Source organism: Cherax quadricarinatus, chromosome 8 (assembly GCF_038502225.1).
Source record: "Cherax quadricarinatus isolate ZL_2023a chromosome 8, ASM3850222v1, whole genome shotgun sequence".
In the NCBI taxonomy this organism is placed as follows: Eukaryota; Metazoa; Arthropoda; class Malacostraca; order Decapoda; family Parastacidae; genus Cherax; species Cherax quadricarinatus.
Window position 1 is genome coordinate 6,205,534 of NC_091299.1, and position 20,194 is coordinate 6,225,727.

The following is a 20,194-nucleotide window of genomic DNA, read 5'->3' on the forward strand; positions in this document are numbered from 1 at the left end:
AGAACCTGGGTGTAAGCATAATGCCTACCATATCACCAGAGGCTCACATTAATCAAATATTACTGCAGCCAATGCTTGCCTGGCAAATCTGAGGGTATATTTTGGCAGTCTCAAAGAGTCATTCCAGATGCTTTATACAACACCAGTATGGAAGCACCAGAATGAAGTTCACACCTGAGGAAGCATGTTAAGAAATTGGAGAAAGTGCAGAAGTATACAGTGAGACTAATTCCAAAGCTATGGGTTATGAGCTTTGAGGAAAGGCTAAAGGAGCTGAATCTAATAACCCTAGAGGACAGAAGAACCAGGAAAGACATGATAACTATATACAAAATACTCGGAGGAATTGATAGGGTAGACAGGTTCAGGCTGTTTGAAGAGGCAGGAAACAGGTACTAAGGGGCACAGTTGGAAGCTAATGACACAGATTAGTCACAGGAAAATCTTCAGTCTCAGAGTGATCAGGAAGTGGAATGACTTTGATGAACAATTGATTGAGACAGACTCCATACATAATTTTAAGAATAGGTACAATAGGACCCACAAGACTAGGCTTTAAAGAGTGATTCTGGCAAGTAGAGAGATAGGGCCAGGAGCTAGGACTTGACTCTGCAATCACAGATGAGTACATATAGGCGAGTGCAGATTTCAGGAGGTTGCTCGGAACTGTATTGAAATGGCAATTACCATTATAATAATAAAATTCTGTGTAATATATTGAGAAGCAAGACATTAAAAGTGCACATAAGTTTGACAAGCATATACCAGGTGGAGCATGAGGTGGAGAACATTATTGCTAATGTTCACTAACAACATAACCAAAACTTTCTTTCTTTCAACATGCTGGCCGCATCCCACCAAGACAGGGTGACCTAAAAAGAAAAAATGAAAGTTTTTTCTTTTTAAATTTAGTAATTCATGCAGGAGAAGGGATTACTTGCCCCTCACACAACCAAAAACTGACCTAATGAAATCTGCAATATCTCAAAGGAAAGGCATCAGTATTAACAAATGTTTTACAAAAAAATCACCTGAACCTCTTCCATATTCTCTGACAGACAAAAAAAAAAAAAGCCAGAACTAGTGCATCAGTGCTTCTTAACCCTTTCAGGGTTGGCAGGCCCTCTCCTAAACTTGTTCTCAGGGTTGGAAATTTTTCGAAAAAAAAATAATGATTTTTTCTTATGAAATGGTAGAGAATCTTTTCCCGATCATACTGACACCAAAAGTATGAAATTTGATGGAAAACTTACAGAATTATGCTCTCGCAAAGCTAGCGGTCTCGACAGTGTTTACGCATTGGCGATTTCGCCCACTTTGAGCCCTATTTTCGGCCAATTCTAATGTACCAGTCGACAAAAATCATTACTATTTCGCTAGAACTCCATTTTTTCTATCGAATGAGAACAAGAAACCACCCATTTACTGATTTCAACTATCCAATAAAGTGGTCTGAAATTGGTAATTTTGCCAATTTCACACAAATTTCAAAAGATGCCAATTTCCAAATATGGTCCAGAATAAACAAGACAGACATTCCTGGCACTAAAATAACATTTTCTCTGTTCACTAGTCATGTCCCCAGGCCTCTGTTACATTTCTTTTGCCTTCCACTTTGAATTTTTATTCTCACAAAAAATAGAAGATTTACTGTTATGCAGATTACTGCATTAGTGTAGAAATGGTACAAATAATATCAGCGCACTTGTGTAGGAATATTAGACTCACCAGTTGACGTGTATTGGATGCTTCGCTTGATTTATTTACTTTTCAACTTTGGCAAAAATCGAACATTTCTGCTACTTTGAGCTCAATTTTAAGGTACTTTTCATTGTGAAACCAATAAAAATCATCTCAATTTCCATAATGTCTTCCATTCTATAAAATGAGACCAGGAAAACTAGAATACAACCATAAATAGCATATGAAAATACACTGCAAAGTCGCTGTTTTAATCCAGAAACACAGTCGGAGTTTTTTTTTTCTCGTTATGCACTATGTGCTGCAGGATTTTTTTTATACTGTGCACACTATCCACATAGACCCATTCTTTCATATGTAGGCCCACCAGCTTTCTCTTGCTACATTTGAAGGCGCTAGAATTTATGCGTACTAGTACAGCACCAACCCTGGCGTGCAAGCCGTACTAGAACTGCACCAACCCTGAAAGGGTTAAGGGATGGAAAAATTATGGAATAAAAAAAATCTCACACTGGTAAAACCTATTTTATTGCTTGTGAACAACATTGTCATTGATTTTGGCTACATGCCCCAGAGATAGTGCAATCAATGGCCTTACTGCCTAAAACCACTAGAAATCATTTTAATTACAGTTTCCATGTATTAATGTAATGTACTCACAATCTTTTGCTTTTTTGTAAAACAGACAGCCATCATGACTTACAAAATTATAATAATATGATTACAAACAAATCACAGAATCAATGGGGTTCAGATCCATGGCAAGCGAGTCCTAAAACTCGCAGGTCATTTTTTGTTCTATCCTAGCCTTCACCTTTTTGTACTGATTATTGACATTGTGTATTTTTTATTATTGTATTTTATTGTACGTATTGTGTTACATTGTATTGTATTTTCTTGTATTATGTTTTATTGTGTGTTATTGATTGTCATCTATTAGTCCACTTTTCTTATTTTGTTTTAACATTGTCTATTATATTTCTTCTTTTATCATATTACTCTTGTCATGTGTGGACTAACCATATTTTGCAATCCTTTTTTCTTGCATATATAGTAGGGCCCCACTTATACAGCAGGTTACGTTCCAGGCTACGGCAAGAAAGCAGACATTGCCAGAGAGCAGAATGCCATTTGTTTCCACTCATAAATGTCAGATAATAAGTTTACACTAACATATATTAAGTTAGCAGTAGAACAAGACATTAAAAACAATAAAAAATAAAATACACACAGTACACTCATCATTTATCTCAAAATACAGTGGACCCCCGGTATTCGATGGCATCGGTATCCGATAAATCCGGTATTCGATACATTTTAACGCAAAAATTTTGCCTCGCTTCTCGTTAAAAAACCCGCCACACGCGATTCGTCTGAGACATGTCCACGTGTGGCCTGAACTGCCCCGTGCTTGCCAGTGCTTACAAGCCAGCCAGTGTGCTCGCATCTAAGGATACATTCGGTACATTCCATATTATCACAGTGTTTTTGGTGCTTGTTTCTGCAAAATAAGTCACCATGGGCCCCAAGAAAGCTTCTAGTGCCAACCCTTCGAGAAAAAGGGTGCTAATGACTATTGAAATGAAGAAAGAGATAATTGCAAAGTACGAAAGTGGAGTGCGTGTGTCGGAGCTGGCCAGGTTGTATATAAAACCCCAATCAACCATTGCTGCTATAGTGACCAGGAAAATGGCAATCAAGGAAGCTGTTGTTGCAAAAGGTGCAACTATGATTTCGAAACAGACCGCAAGTGTTAGAAGATGTTGAGAGACTGTTATTGGTGTGGATAAATGAAAAACAGATAGGAGGAGATAGCATCTCTCCAGCGATCATTTGTGAAAAGGCTAGGAAGTTGCATGAGGATTTAATTGAAATAATGCCTGCAACTAGTGGTGATGTGAGTGAATTTAAGGCCAGCAAAGGTTGGTTTGAAAGATTTAAGAATCAGAGTGGCATACATAGTGTGATTAGGCATGGTGAGGCTGCCAGTTCGGACCAAAAAGCAGCTAAAAAATATGTGAAGGAATTCAAGGATTACATAGACAGTGAAGACTTGAAACCTGAACAAGTGTTTAATTGCGACGAAACAGGCCTGTTTTGGAAGAAATTGCCAAGCAGGACCTACATTACTTAGGAGGAAAAGGCATTCCCAGGACATAAGCCTATGAAAGACAGGCTTACTCTTCTGATGTGTACCAATGCTAGTGGTGATTGCAAAATGAAGCCTTTATTGGTGTATCACTCAGAAACTCCCAGAGTGTTCAGGCAAAAGAATATCCTCAAGGCTAATTTGTGTGTGCTGTGGAGGGCAAACAGTAAGGCATGGGTCACTAGGGACTTTTTCTATGACTGGTTACACCATGCATTTGCCCCAATGTGAAAAATTACCTAATTGAAAAGAAATTAGACCTTAAGTGCCTCCTGGTATTAGTGCCCCTGGTCATCCTACAGACTTGGCAGAGCGACTTTCTGGGGACATGAGCTTCATTAAGGTGAAGTTTTTGCCTCCTAATACCACTCCTCTCCTGCAGCCCATGGACCAGCAAGTCATTTCCAACTTCAAGAAACTGTACACAAAAGCTGTGTTTCAAAAGTGTTTTGAAGTGACCACAGACACTCGATTGACTCTAAAAGAGTTTTGGAAGGGTCACTTTAATATCCTCAGTTGTGTAAACCTTAAGTAAGGCTTGGGAGGAAGTGACTAAGAGGGCCTTGAACTCTGCTTGGAAAAAACTGTGGCCAGAATGTGTAGACAAAAGGGATTTTGAAGGGTTTGAGGCTAACCCTGGGAATCCTATGCCAGTTGAGGAATCCATTGTGGCATTGGGGAAGTCCTTGGCATTGGAGATTAGTGGGGAGGATGTGGAAGAGTTGGTGGAGGAGGACAATGATGAACTAACCACTGATGAGCTGCTAGATCATCTTCAACAGCAAGGGGCCAGACCTGGGGAAACTGCTTCAGAGGAGGGGATGGAGAAATTGAAGAAGTTGCCTATTTCACTGATTAAAGAAATGTGTACAATGTGGACAAAGGTGAAAACCTTTATGGATGACAATCACCCTCATACAGCTATTGCAAGCCGTGCTGGTGACTATTACAATGACAATGTTGTGAACCACTTTAGAAAAGTCATAAAGGAACGAGAGGTACAGGCCTCTATGGACAGATATGTTGTGCAACAGAAGTCCAGTGACTCTCAAGCTGGCCCTAGTGGCATTAAAAGAAGAAGGGAAGTAACCCCAGAAAAGGACTTGCTACCTCAAGTCCTAATGGAAGGGGACTCCCCTTCTAAACAATAAGTTCGACACTCTCCCCTCCTCCCATCCCATCAATCATCACCAGATCTTCATTAAAGGTAAGTGTCATGTATTCTGTTGTTGATAAATTAGACACATGTGCAACTCTTGGGTATCTTTATTGAGGAAACGTTTCGCCACACAGTGGCTTCATCAGTCCATACAAAGGAGAATCTTGAAGAACAGGAGGAGAATGAGGTAATCAGTCCCTCAACCTTGAGTCGATGTGGTCAGTCCATCAATCTTGAATAGAATACGGCATACGTGCTGAGAAGGAGCTTATAAACCGTTGGCAGGAGAGGTGCAGCAGTCATAGGTCGGGTAACATTTGTTCAATGTTGAAGTAGGTCGTGTCTAATTTATCAACATGTCGGCTCTCTGAACCATTCATCTACAAACCTGTCAGACACTGCAACTTCTTGGGATCTTAATACTTGGGAATTCTTCGCTTGCCTAATTCTTGGGCACGACCTACTTCAACATTGAACAAATGTTACCCGACCTATGACTGCTGCACCTCTCCTGCCAACGGTTTATAAGCTCCTTCTCAGCACGTATGCCGTATTCTATTCAAGATTGATGGACTGACCACATCGACTCAAGGTTGAGGGACTGATTACCTCATTCTCCTCCTGTTCTTCAAGATTCTCCTTTGTATGGACTGATGAAGCCACTGTGTGGCGAAACGTTTCCTCAATAAAGATACCCAAGAGTTGCACATGTGTCTAATTTATCAACATGTCGGTTCTCTGAACCATTCATCTATTCTATTGTTAGTAGAGTACTACAAACTGTGCATGTCTTCTTCAGTTTGTGTGCATTAAACTTAATATTTCATGTGGTAAAAATTTTTTTTTCATGCTTTTGGGTGTCTTGCATGGATTAATTTGATTTCCATAATTTCTTATGGGGAAAATTAATTCGCCTTTCGATAATTTTGGTATACGATGAGCTCTCAGGAACGGATTAATATCGAATACCGGGGTCCACTGTATTTGTAGTCTTAATGTAGGATGAGAAGTGAGTAGTGTTTATTGTAAGAAGTTAGGTGTGGTAGGTATGGCAGCCAGCCAGGATACACCACCCCACCCCATCCCACCCACACATAATATACTTCGACATTTAAAGAGCCCTAGAGCGATAAAATGCATACGCATAGTGTACATCCATTACTTACCTTAAAATATTTGTAGTCTGAATGGTCTTAATATAGGGTGCAAGGTGAATAGTAGGGTCGGTAGGTATCGAATAGTGTTGTAGGTATCGTAACCTGATCTAGCCACCCCACCCTCACATTATATACTAGGCATTTAAAGTGCCCTAGAGCGATAAAATGCATATACAGTTCACTCATTACCTTAAAATATTTGTAGTCTTAATGTAGGGTGAGAGGTGAGTAAACGAGATTAAGCAAATAAACGAGAAAGAGAGAGAATGAGTACGTGAGAGGGGACAGACACGAGTTTGTAAACAAACCAGCTGAACATGTATGGTTTTGGTTCATTCCTGCAAGCTGACTAGAAAAACATCTCATATTTATGTTAATTTATTCTACTGTGGGTATATTTATCATGTTTATATGTTATGTAGCGTGTTTATTATATAATTTTGAAAAAATATCTTAGATGGATTAAACAATACGTCTCTATTAACGTTTTATGCGACATTTAATGTGCCTCAGAGTGATTATTATTGTGTTATTATTATTATCATTATTAATTTGGCATCCTCAAGACTAATAAGACGCAATGATTTTAACCCTTTGACTGTTGCAACCCTAATTCCTGAGGTGTCTCCTGGTGTCGCAAAATATTTGAAAAAAAAAAAAATCTCATGAAATGATAGAGAATCTTTTCTCGATGGTAATGACACCAAAAGTACGAAATTTGATAGAAAACTTACAGAATTATGCTCTCACGAAGTTAACGACCTCGGCGATATTTACGAATCGGCGATTTCGCCCACTTTGAGCCTTATTTTCGGCTAATTCCATTGTTCCAGCCGACCAAACTCATAGCTATTTCTTTAGAACTCCATTTGTTTTATCAACTGAATACAAGAAACTGCCCATTTACCGATTTCAACTACCCAATAAAGTGGCCAGAAATTGGCAATTTGGCTAATTTCAGGCAAATTATAAAATATGCCAATTTCAAAATAAGGTCCTGAATGAACAATACAGACATTCCTGGCTCTAAAATAACATTTTCTTTGTTCATCAGTCACGTCTCCAGGCCCCTCTGATATTATTCTTGCTTTCTGTTTTAAATTTTTATTCAAACAAAAATAGAAGAATTACTGCTATGCAGACTACTGCAATATTGCAGTAATTGTATAAATAATGTCATCCCATTCATGACTGCATATTAGAATGGCTAGTTGGACATTCATTGGACAATGATGTCATTTGTTTACTCTTGAACATCGGCAAAAATCAAACATTTCCCCTTATTTGAGCTCCATTTCTAGGTCCTTTTCATGGTAAAACCAATGAAAATCACCTTCATTTCTATAATATGTTTTCCATTCTATCAAATGAGACTACGAAAACGAGAATGTAACCAAAAAACTATACGAAAATACACCTCAAAGTCGGCGTTTTAATCCAAAAGCATGGTTGGAGTTTTTTTTTCTCATTATGCACTGCTTGCTGCAGGATTTTTTATACTGTGCACACTGACCATACAGACCCATTCTCTCACATGTGGGCCTACCAGCTATCTCCCACTTGATTTGAAGCCGCTAGAATTTTTGAGTATACATGTATATACACCTACCATCCAACTTAAGACTGAGTTCGGTTCCGAGAAACCGGTCGTAAGTCGAAATGGTCATAAGTTAAACTTTACTACTGAATATCAACAAAACATTTTTGTAATGACTTTATTTTATTCTTTTATTTTTGTATTTCATGTTTTACTTTACTTTTTATGCTGTTAGTACTGTATTTTATACTGTAAGGTTTAGGATAAACACTGTGTACAACACAAATAGTTGTTTATTTCCCAGAAATTTGGCATAAAAAACACAGTCGTAAGTCGAGTGGTCGTAAGTCGAGCAGGTCGTAAGTCGGATGGTAGGTGTACGTCAAACGCATTGACTCGTAAGACATATATATATGACCGAAACAGTCAAAGGGTTAATGTGTAGCTGCACACCAGCACTCTGTGTAAGTTTACTTAGGTACAGGTACCTAAGTAAACTTACAATTTAGATAAAGAAAAATTGGATATCACATTGGAAAGAGGGAGTATGGAAGAAGTGAATGTTTTCAGATATCTGGGAGTTGACATGTCAGAAGATGGGTTTATGAAGGATGAGGTTAATCATAGAATTGATGAAAAAAGGTGAGTGGTGCATTGAGGTATTTGTGGAGACAAAAAACGTTATCCGTGGAAGCAAAGAAGGGAATGTATACACAAATAACCCGCACATAGAAGAGAGGAGCTTACGGCGACGTTTCGGTCCGACTTGGACCATTTACAAAGTCACAGTGTGACTTTGTAAATGGTCCAAGTCGGACCGAAACGTCGTCGTAAGCTCCTCTCTTCTATGTGCGGGTTATTTGTGTATCGTTCCAGTCACGGTATTGTACCTTTTTTTGTTATTTAACCCTTTGAGGGTCCGTCCCGTAGATCTACGGCTTTACGTTCAGGGTCCAAACCGTAGATCTACGTCATGAGCTCAGCTCACTGTGATAAACTGTGAGTGGTACATTTGGGCCTAGATATGAGAGAATACATCTATGTGGTATGTGTGCACCACATAAGAACATAAGAACGAAGGAACACTGCAGAAGGCCTACTGGCCCATGCAAGGCAGGTCCAAGTCTCCTACCGGCTTAAGCCAATGCACCCAACCTAGTCAGGTCAGGTCACATTGACTTAAGGGAGGAACACGGCAATCGACCTGGTAGCACAAGCTATCAGGTCCAACTCACACCCACCCACATCCACTCATGTATTTATCCAACCTATTTTTAAAACTACACAACGTTCTGGCCTCTATAACTGTACTTGGGAGTTTGTTCCACTCATCCACAACTCTATTACCAAACCAGTACTTTCCTATATCCTTCCTGAATCTGAATTTTTCCAACTTGAAACCATTGCTGCGAGTCCTGTTTAGGCTAGATATTTTCAGCACACTATTTACATCCCCTTTATTTATTCCTGTCTTCCATTTATACACCTCAATCATATCCCCCGTAATTCTACGTCTTTCTAGAGAGTGCAGATTCAGGGCCCTTAGTCTATCCTCATAGGGAAGGTTTCTGATACATGGGATCAACTTTGTCATCCTCCTTTGTACATTTTCCAGAGCATTTATATCCATTCTGTAATACGGTGACCAAAATTGTGCAGCATAATCTAAATGAGGCCTAACCAAGGATGTATAGAGTTGAAGAACAACCTGAGGACTCCTATTATTTATGCTTCTTGATATGAAGCCAAGGATTTTATTAGCTTTATTGCGAACACTTATGCACTGTTGTCTTGGTTTCAGATTACTGCTAACCAGAACTCCTAAATCTTTTTCGCAATCCGTAATATTAAGATCTACATTATTTAGTTTATATGTGGCATGGTTATTGTCCTGTCCAACATTTAGAACCTTGCATTTGTCTATATTAAACTGCATCTGCCACTTCTCCGACCACTGCATCAGTCTATTCAAATCTTCCTGGAGTGCTCTAATGTCCTTGTCAGAATGAATTCGACGGCCTATTTTGGTGTCATCGGCAAACTTGCTGATGTATGTCGCTCTTTATGCCCTCATCTATGTCGTTTATGTCGATTGTGAACAGCAGGGAACCCAACACTGACCCCTGTGGAACACCGCTCGTGACGCTTCCCCACTCTGATTTCTCCCTATTTATGCAAACTCTCTGCTGCCTATTTGTCAACCATGCCTCTATCCAGGAAAAAATTTCTCCTCCTATTCCATGTGCCTTAATTTTCCTCAATAGTCTCTGATGTGGGACCCTGTCAAAAGCCTTACTGAAGTCCATATACACAATATCATATTCATTACCATGATCTACCTCCTCAAATACCTTAGTGAAAAAAGTTAATAAATTCGTAAGGCAGGAACGCCCCTTTGTAAAACCATGCTGAGATTCGTTGATTAATTTATGCTTTTCAAGGTGGCTACGAACTGCCTCGGCAATTATTGATTCCATAAATTTTCCCACTATGGAGGTTAGGCTTATTGGTCTATAGTTCGAAGCTAAGGACCTGTCACCTGCTTTGAAAATAGGTATCACATTTGCCATTTTCCACTTATCTGGCACCATGCCAGTTTGTAGTGATATGTTGAAAAGATTAGCCAAAGGTTTGCTAAGCTCCTCTTTATATTCCTTTAGAACCCTTGCATACAGTTCATCAGGGCCTGGGGATTTGTTAGGTTTTAATTTATCTATTTGCCTAAGGACCATGTCACTTGTGACCCTAATCGTGCACAGTTTATTATCGTCCTGTTCTACATAATTTATCATTTCCGGAATATCGCTGGTATCCTCCTGTGTAAAAACTGAGAGGAAGTATGTGTTAAAAATTCTACACATTTCCTTATCACTGTCAGTGAGCTGACCCGAGGAACTTTTGAGTGGGCCTATCTTGTCCCTGATCTTACTTCTGTATACCTGAAAGAATCCTTTTGGGTTAGTCTTAGATTCTCTTGCAACTTTAACCTCATAATCTCTTTTTGCTTTTCTAATTCCCTTTTTTATTTCTCTCTTTAACTGAATATATCGATTTCTTAACTGCCCCTCTCCTCTTTTGATTTGCCTATATATGCCTCTCTTTTGACCAATCAGATATTTTAATCTATTGTTCATCCATTTAGGATCATTTTTGTTTGATCTGATTTCCCTATTTGGAACATAATTTGACTGAGCAGCTAGAACTATGCCCTGGAAAGCATCATATCGGCAACCATCACCACCTACCTGACCCTTAGTCAGGTCATTCCAGTTCAGCCCACCTAAGTAATTTTTCAGTCCTATGAAATCAGCCAAGCGAAAGTCAGGGACGGAGACTTGATTGCCATTATTAGGGGAATTCCATGATATAATAAAACTGAGTGATTTGTGATCACTTTCCCCAAGCTCATCATTAACCTCAAGATTATTAATTAGTGTTTCCCTACTGGCAAGAACCAAGTCAAGGAGGTTATTTTCCCTAGTTGGCTCTGTCACAAACTGTTTTAAAAAACAATCCTGGATCGTATCAAGAAAGTCACCTGACTCTAAGTTTCCTGTCAAATTGCTCCAGTCAATCTGTCTATAGTTGAAATCTCCCATTACCACAACATTTTCGTATGTAGATGCCTTATGAATTTCGTCCCATAGAAGTTTACTGCACTCCCTATCAAGATTTGGGGCCCTGTAAATCACACCCAAAATTAGTTTTTCTCGGCCCTCGAGAAGCTGTAACCAAACAGATTCAGTGGCTAACGCTTCTACTTTTATATCTTGTCTAACACAACAATTTAAATTGTCTCTGACATACATCGCTACTCCACCACCCTTCCTGTTGACCCTGTCAGTGTGGAATAATTTATAGCCTTGTATGTGACATTCAGAGGGCATCTCTCTATCTTTCAGATTGAGCCAGGTCTCTGTTATAGCAATAATATCTATGTTTCCTGCACTTGCAATTAATCTTAGCTCATCTATCTTATTTCTTACACTCCTGCTATTAGTATAGTAAACCTTAAGGGAACTAGTCCCTTGCTGTCCTCTGCTGTCCCCCTTTGTTTGCTGACCTGATCTATTGTCTTTATTTATAACTTCATGCTGAATGCCTTTTATACATTTACTGTTTCCAACCCTAGTGTTGCAACCTGCTTGTTTCCCACACACACCCATACCTCTATCTTCTACCAGTTTAAAATCATAGGCATTTCACCAATGGCCTTCTCAATTGAGTTTGCAAGTGCTACCACCCCCAGCCCCAGAGAGATGTACCCCATCCCTTGCATACATATCATGCTTGCCATAAAAGTTGTTCCAGTTGTCAATGAATGGGATTGCAAGTTCCTTGCAGTATCTGTCTAGCCAGCAATTTACACCAATTGCCCTAGACAACCATTCATTTCCTACTCCCCTTCTAGGCAAGATGCTACATATGATTGGGACCCCTCCCTTAGACTTAATGAAATCTATAGCTGACCTGTACTTACCTAGCAGCTCTTCTCTCCTACCCTTCCCAATATCATTTCCACCAGCACTGAGACAAATAATGGGCTTGTTCCCATTACCTGACATGATATTATCCAGCCTGTTAACTATGTCCCCAACACCAGCTCCAGGGAAGCACACTCTATCTCTCATCTTCTTATTCCTATTACAAAAAGCACGGTCAATATATCTTACCTGAGAGTCACCAACCACAAGAATGCGTTTACCTCTGTTAGCAGGGGCAGTAGTACCCTTACCTTCACTGGCCACTGAAGTACATTCATCCTGAAGAACAGAGAAGCGATTTCCTACCTTCAGATCTTCACTCTTAACTTTCCTTATTCTGGTTCTCCTCCCATTACTGGTTACCACTCGCCACTTACAGCAGGTGCTGGACTGCACCTCACTGCTGGTAGCCATTGCTACCTCTCCACCTACAGCCTCCTCACAGCGAGAGAGAGACAGCACCTCACTGCTAGAAGCCTCATTCCCCACAACTCCAGCAACCTCACACTCTCTCCCAGACCCATTGAGGTGGACCTTCAGCCTCCTAATCTCCTCCTGGAGAAGCAAGACCCCCTCCTTCAACTCTCCAACCTCAATTTTTAAAACACTGCAGAAGCAAGCCATGCTTAGTAACAGATCCTGCAGCACGTTGTGTATAATGAGAGAAAAAAACTGAAATCATGATTTTTCGATTAAAACAGCGACTTTGCAGTGTTTTTTCGTATGTTTTTTATAGTTGTATTTGCGATTTCTTGGTCTCATTTGATAGAATGGAAGACATATTACAGAAATAGAGATGATTTTGATTGGTTTTAGCACTGGAAATGGCTTGAAACTGAGCTCAAATTAGCAGAAATGTTAAATTTTTGCCGATATTCAAGAGTAAACAAACGACCTCACACGTCTACTACACACCAGCTGGTGGGTCTAATATGCATCCACAAATATGGTGATGATATTTATACAATTATTACAATATTGCATAACAGTAAATCTTCTATTTTTTGGTGTGAATAAAAATTCATTATGTGAATAAAAAATCAAAATGGAATTTATTTGTAAAGCCTCAAAACGTAACTAATGAACAGAGGAAATGTTAGTTTAGTTCCAGGAATACCTACATTGTTTATTCTGGACCCTATTTTGAAATTGGAATATTTTGAACTTTGTGTTAAATTGGCCAAATTAACAATTTCCGATCACTTTAATTTGTAGTTGAAAAAGTTGACTTGGCGATTTCTTGTGTTCAATCGATAGAATAGAAGTAATACTAGTGAAATAGCTAAGAATTTGGTTGACTGGAATAATGTAATTGGCCTAAAATGGGAGTCAAAGTCGGCAAAATCGCCAATTCGTAAATATCGCTGACACATCAAAATTCACGAGAGCATAATTTCGTCAATTTTCCATCAAATTTCTTACTTTTTGTTTTATTACCTTCACAAAAAGATTCTCTACCATTTCATGAGAAAAAATAACAAATTTTTTTTTTGAAAATTCTTGGACACTGGGGCACCACTTCAGATTTGGGCCTTGGACCCTGAAGGGGTTAAGGGAATGTATGAAAGTATAGTGATACCAACAATCTTATATGGGTGTGAAGCTTGGGTTGTAAATGCTGCAGCGAGGTGGTGGCTGGAGGCAGTGGAAATGTAATGTCTAAGGGCAATGTGTGGTGTAAATATTATGCAGAGAATTCGGAGTGTGGAAATTAGATAAGGTGTGGAGTTAATAAAAGTAGTCATAGGGCTGAAGAGGGGTTGTTGAGGTGGTTTGGTCATTTAGAGAGAATGGATCAAAGTAGAATGACTTGGAGAGTGTATAATTCTGTAGGGGAAGGGAGGCAAGGTACGGGTCATCCTCAAAAAGGTTGGAGGGAGGGGGTAAAGGAGATTTTGTGGGCGAGGGGCTTGGACTTCCGTAAGCGTGCGTGAATGTGTTAGATAGGAGTGAATGGAGACGAATTGTTTTTGTTTCATGACGAGCTGTTGGAGTGTGAGCAGGGTAATATTTAGTGACGGGATTCAGGAAAACTGGTTATTTTTATGTAGCCGGACTTGAGTACTGGAAATAGGAAGTACAATGCCTGCACTTTAAATGAGGAGTTTGGGATATTGGCAGTTTGGAGGGATATGTTATATATCTTTATATGTGCTTCTAAACTGTTGTATCTGGGCGCCTCTGCAAAGACAGTGATTATGTATGAGTGAGGTGAAAGTGTTGAAAGATGAAAGTATTTTCTTTTTGGGTCACCCTGCCTCGGTGGGAGACGGCCAACTTGTTGGGGAAAAAAAAAAACTCATCCACCAACCTCTGCAACTTTTCTTCAGAATCTCCCAAAAGCACAGTGTCATCAGCAAAGAGTAACTGTTACAACTTCCACTTTGTGTTAGATTCTTTATCTTTTAACCCCATATATCTTGCCAACACCCGAGCATTCACTTCTCTTACAACCCCATCTATAAGTATATTGAAGAACCATGATGACATCACACATCCTTGTCTAAGGCCTACTTTTACTGGGAAATAACTGCAAACTACAAATGTAGGCAAAACATTTCAAAAGAATTTATTTTTGAAGTGGACACTGAGAGCAATGTTAATTTTGGGGGTCTGGACAGTGTTTAATAATATTTTCCTCATTTTTTTTTTTACAGAAGGAATCATTCTGATAAAAAACAAAGGAAATTGTACAAGTGGTTGCGATCCCTGTCTTACTTTCCCCCATCTTCTACACTAAACCCTGTGGAAGGTGTTGTGCTGTCTACGGTAAGTAAGAAGTAAGGAATGTGTGGTTAGCTTAGAAATTAGTGTTACACTAATTTATTGATTGATGCTTTACGGAGATTGGTCACCATTTTTCATTTTTAGTTACCAACCAATTTTGTGGAAAATTCTCTAGATACAGGAGGGGCCCCAATTATGTGGTGGGTTAGGTTCTGGACTACTACCAAAAGGCAAGAATTGATGAAAAGTGGAATATAGCCTTTTTTCACTTTCAATTACATATAAAAGCCTGATAACATGTTTACACTGTCATATATTAAGTGCATAATAGAGCTAGGCCCCCCAAAATTATGCAAAAGTAAAATGAATATACAGTACACACATTACTTACCTTAAAATATTTTTGTTCTTAGCTTGTAGTGAGTGGTGATTAAAAGATGGTGTGAGGTTACAAAGTACAGTGGACCCCCGCATAACGATTACCTCCGAATGCGACCAATTATGTAAGTGTAATTATGTAAGTGCATTTGTACGTGTATGTTTGGGGGTCTGAAATGGACTAATCTACTTCACAATATTCCTTATGGGAACAAATTCGGTCAGTACTGGCACCTGAACATACTTCTGGAGTGAAAAAATATCATTAACCGGGGGTCCACTGTATATAATTCAGATGGCAGAAGAGAGGTTGTTGAGGTACTTTGGCCATTTAAAAAGGATGGATCAGAATGGGATGATAGATGATGAAAGGGTTAACTGAGGATGAAGGAGGTTTCAAGTGATGGGGGCTTGAGAATCCAACAGGCATGTGGGAGCATGTTAACATATTAGACAGAAACGAGTAAGTTTAAGAGTGTGATGTTCTGTTGGAGTGTGAGCAAAGTAATGTTTATGAAGGAATTCTTGAAAACTGGCTGGCTGAACTTGAGCTTTAGAGGTGGGAAGTATAGTGCCTGCACTATGAAGGAGGGGTCAAGGATATTATTTTTTTTAGTGCATTACTATAGTGATATGAATTAATTCACTGTTTTAATTTTGAACTCTTCCAATCTTTTTACAGTTTTGGTTTTTGTCTGATATTTATATTTTGGGAATTGACACAGTTACTTTTTGCTGATGATACTGTACTTATGGGAGATTCTGAAGAAAAATTACAAAGGTTAGTGGATGAGTTTGGGAGTATGTGTACAGGTAGAAAGTTGAAAGTGAACATAGAAAAGAGTAAGGTGATGAGGGTATCAAATGATTTAGATAAAGAAAAATTGGATATCAAATTGGGGAGGAGGAGTATGGAAGAAGTGAATGTTTTCAGATACTTGGGAGTTGACGTGTCGGCGGATGGATTTATGAAGGATGAGGTTAATCATAGAACTGATGAGGGGAAAAAAGGTGAGCGGTGCGTTGAGGTATATGTGGAGTCAAAAAACGTTATCTATGGAGGCAAAGAAGGGAATGTATGAAAGTATAGTAGTACCAACACTCTTATATGGGTGTGAAGCTTGGGTTGTAAATGCAGCAGCGAGGAGGCGGTTGGAGGCAGTGGAGATGTCCTGTCTAAGGGCAATGTGTGGTGTAAATATTATACAGAAAATTCGGAGTGTGGAAATTAGGAGAAGGTGTGGAGTTAATAAAAGTATTAGTCAGAGGGCTGAAGAGGGGTTGTTGAGGTGGTTTGGTCATTTAGAGAGAATGGATAAAAGTAGAATGACATGGAGAGCATTTAAATCTGTAGGAGAAGGAAGGCGGGGTAGGGGTCGTCCTCGAAAAGGTTGAAAGGAAGGGGTAAAGGAGGTTTTGTGGGTGAGGGGCTTGGACTTCCAGCAGGCGTGCATGAGCGTGTTCGATAGGAGTGAATGGAGATGAATGGTATTTGGGACCTGACGATCTGTTGGAGTGTGAGCAGGGTAATATTTAGTGAAGGGATTCAGGGAAACTGGTTATTTTTATATAGAGCCGGACTTGAGTCCTGGAAATGGGAAGTACAGTGACTACACTCTAAAGGAGGGGTTCGGGATGTTAGCAGTTTGGAGGGATATGTTGTGTATCTTTATACGTATATGCTTCTAAACTGTTGTGTTCTGAGCACCTCTGCAAAAACAGTGATTATGTGTGAGTGAGGTGAAAGTGTTGAATGATGATGAAAGTATTTCCTTTTTGGGGATTTTCTTTCTTTTTGGGTCACACTCAGTGGCTTGGCCCATTTTAATGTTATGTACAGTGGACCCCCGGTTTTCGGTAGGTGTGGAAATTGTACAATTTGGATTTCAAGCAATTTTTGGCGAAATTTTCCCCCGGGTTTCGTATATCCGCTCGGAAATCATTGGTACCAGACACTTGCGCCTGGGCCACTCATATGTTTGTGACTCACTTTTAGGCACGTTAAATGTCTCATTTTAAGTTAATATAGACATTTTCATTAATCCATCTATGATATTTTCTTGGAAATATAAACACTTAAGCAGTATAATGTGATCCTTTATTGACAATGTTTTGCCCACGCAGTGGGCTTTATCAAGTCACAAACAGACCAGTTTGTGACTTGATAAAGCCCACTGTGTGGGCAAAACATTGTCAATAAAGGATCACATTATACTGCTTAAGTGTTTATATTTTCATTGTGTTGGTATTTTATACCATTTATTTCCATGATATTTTCTTCAACATTATATAAGAAACACGTTACATAGCATATAAACATGCAGTGTTTATATGCTATCGAGAGGTGGGGTCGGTGGAGGGTAAGCATAACATTTTCTCTGGTTCAGCTTCAGAGAAAATGTGTATGAATCTGCATTGGCCCAGTAACTGCCCTTGATACATAAGGCTTTTGTTTACAATTCTCAGCCTGAATTATTCATTACTTCTCCCTTTGTTTATGATAGCATCTAAAGGTAGTTGTTAGAAACGATTGAACTCAGTGAACATGGTATTTCGATGGTAATAATATGGCTGTGAGCCACAGTGTATGTAGCCGGAAGGTATATGCTTGGGATGTAGTCTGCCTGGTACTACAAATAAATACTACTCACCAACAAGAGTCTTCAATAAAGATGTGTAATGTTCATTTATCATTAAAATTAGTCATTTATATTTATTTCTCATTGTTTTCTCTATGTAAAACTATAGTTATTCTCTATAAAATGTATTTTTTGTTAATATTTTTGGGTGTCTGGGATGGATTAATTGGATTTACATTATTTCTTATGGGAAATATTACAGGACGGATTAATTGGATTTACATTATTTCTTCTGGGAAGTATTAGTTCAATTTTTGGCCATTTCGGATTTTGGCCAACCTTCTGGAACGGATTAATTATGAAAACCGGGGATCTACTGTACTTGGCTTGGATAAAGTTGCAACATGTTGAGTGTATCACTATAATGTTGTGTACTTGGCTTGGATAAAGTTGCAACATGATGCGTGTATCATCATAATGTGTGAATCTCACAAAATATTAAATTATTGTTTTATTGTATTTTTTGTAAAATCACATTTTGTCTTTTTTGTACATTCAGCATGTTGTATTTTCTAATGTGTGGAAAGAGACATGTATGGACAGGTTAATACATTTAATAATGAAATGTAATGATGTGAGTGGCTTCTTCAGTCTTAATATAGACTCAGTAAGAACAAGTAGTGTATGTAGTGCATACAAGGAGTCAGGCAAACAGTGGGAAAAAGTGGCATTATATAACAGAAAGGAAGAGTTAGAGGAGGTATATAGTAGTAAATAATGGTGGGAGTAGTAGCGTTAAAATTAGGCAGGACTAACAAAGCTTATCCCAGTATTACCATAACAGTTCAACCTCATTTTCTAATATTTTCTGTGAAATTTGCACTTTTGTATACTAAGTGTATAAATTAATAGTATTACTATCTTTTGTGATTGATTTTTTCAGTTCCATATACAACCTGAAGATAGAGAAGATCGAAGAGTTTATTATTCAGTGGAGAAGACTGTTGCGGATGATGGTACATCAATGTTAAATCTCCGGGCCTTGAATCTCCTTGAAAATATCCAAGTAAATAAAGTGCATTGAAGGCTTCAGTTGACTTACTAAATGATCTCAAGAGAGGAAATTCTTATAAACGAATGTGTGTGTGTGTGTGTGTGTGTGTGTGTGTATTAAATTTTGTAGTCATTCCATAAGTTGTAAACTGAAAAAAGACACTTAAAGAGGTCTGACAGGAGTCTAAAGCCCCTCCTAGTCTTGTCACATTTTTTTTTTTTTATCTCTACTTACATTCAGTGTACACTTATCTTTATTTTCCTGCTGTGTGTTTTTTAATAGGTGTTCTTCCTACAGTACAGTGGTATCTCGAGTTATGAACTTAATTTGTTCCAGACGGCTGTTCGAGTGCTGATACCAATTGAATTTGCTTCCATAAGGAATAATGTAAATTAGATTAGTCCATTTCAGACCTACAGAAATACACTTACAAAAGCACTTACAAAAATACACTTACATAATTGTTTGAAACTCGAGGTACCGTTGCATTTCCTTAACAGTTAAGGAAGCTTTATCTGAGCCTAGGCTGCAGGGACAGTGATTCCAGGACCATTACGAAATATAGGATAACAGATATGAGCATTAATTGCTTTTTCCTTTTTTTTTTTTTTTTTTACAACCTAGGTTGCATGGCAATAAGTAGAAGTCCAAAGGAGGAAATATATTCAACCTATCATTCAGTCACAATTCAAATGAGTCTCTGAACTGCAACATCCACACCCATCCTTGAGAATGCTGGCACTGCACAGTGGAACGCTGAGTGTTTGGTTTGATTGATGAAATTAAATGAAAATCTTAAGGAAATTTTCAAACAAAAATCTTAGAAGATAAAAAAAAGTTACAGTACATATCCAGTGGAAAATTATATGTACGTAAATCGTAATATTTTTTTTTTTTAACAAGTCAGCCGTCTCTCACCAAGGCAGGGTGACCCAAAAAGAAAGAAAATCCCCAAAAAGAAAATACTTTCATCATCATTCAACACTTTCACCTCACTCATACATAATCACTGTCTTTGCAGAGGCGCTCAGATACGAGTTTAGAAGTCCCTCCAAACTGCCAATATCCCAAACCCCTCCTTTAAAGTGCAGGCATTGTATTTCCCATTTCCAGGACTCCAGTCCGGCTAACCAGTTCCCCTAAATCCCTTCACTAAACATTACCCTGCTCACACTCCAACAGCTCGTCAGGTCCCAAAAGTCATTCGTCTCCATTCACTCCTATCTAACGTGCTCACACACACTTGCTGAAAGTCCAAGCCCCTCGCCT

The 20,194-nt window shown here is 38.8% G+C and overlaps 1 protein-coding gene across 3 annotated transcripts in view; it reads left to right on the top strand.

The window, feature by feature from the left end:
• Tgs1 (Trimethylguanosine synthase 1) overlaps positions 1-20,194 on the top strand; it is a gene marked incomplete at its 5' end in the record, with an annotated part of 70,092 nt that overhangs the window by 12,944 nt on the left and 36,954 nt on the right. For all 3 annotated transcript variants that reach the window (XM_053771832.2, XM_053771833.2, XM_053771834.2), the window contains 2 exon segments: positions 14,845-14,956; positions 18,815-18,937. In XM_053771832.2, coding sequence (XP_053627807.2) covers positions 14,845-14,956; positions 18,815-18,937 — 235 coding nt within the window.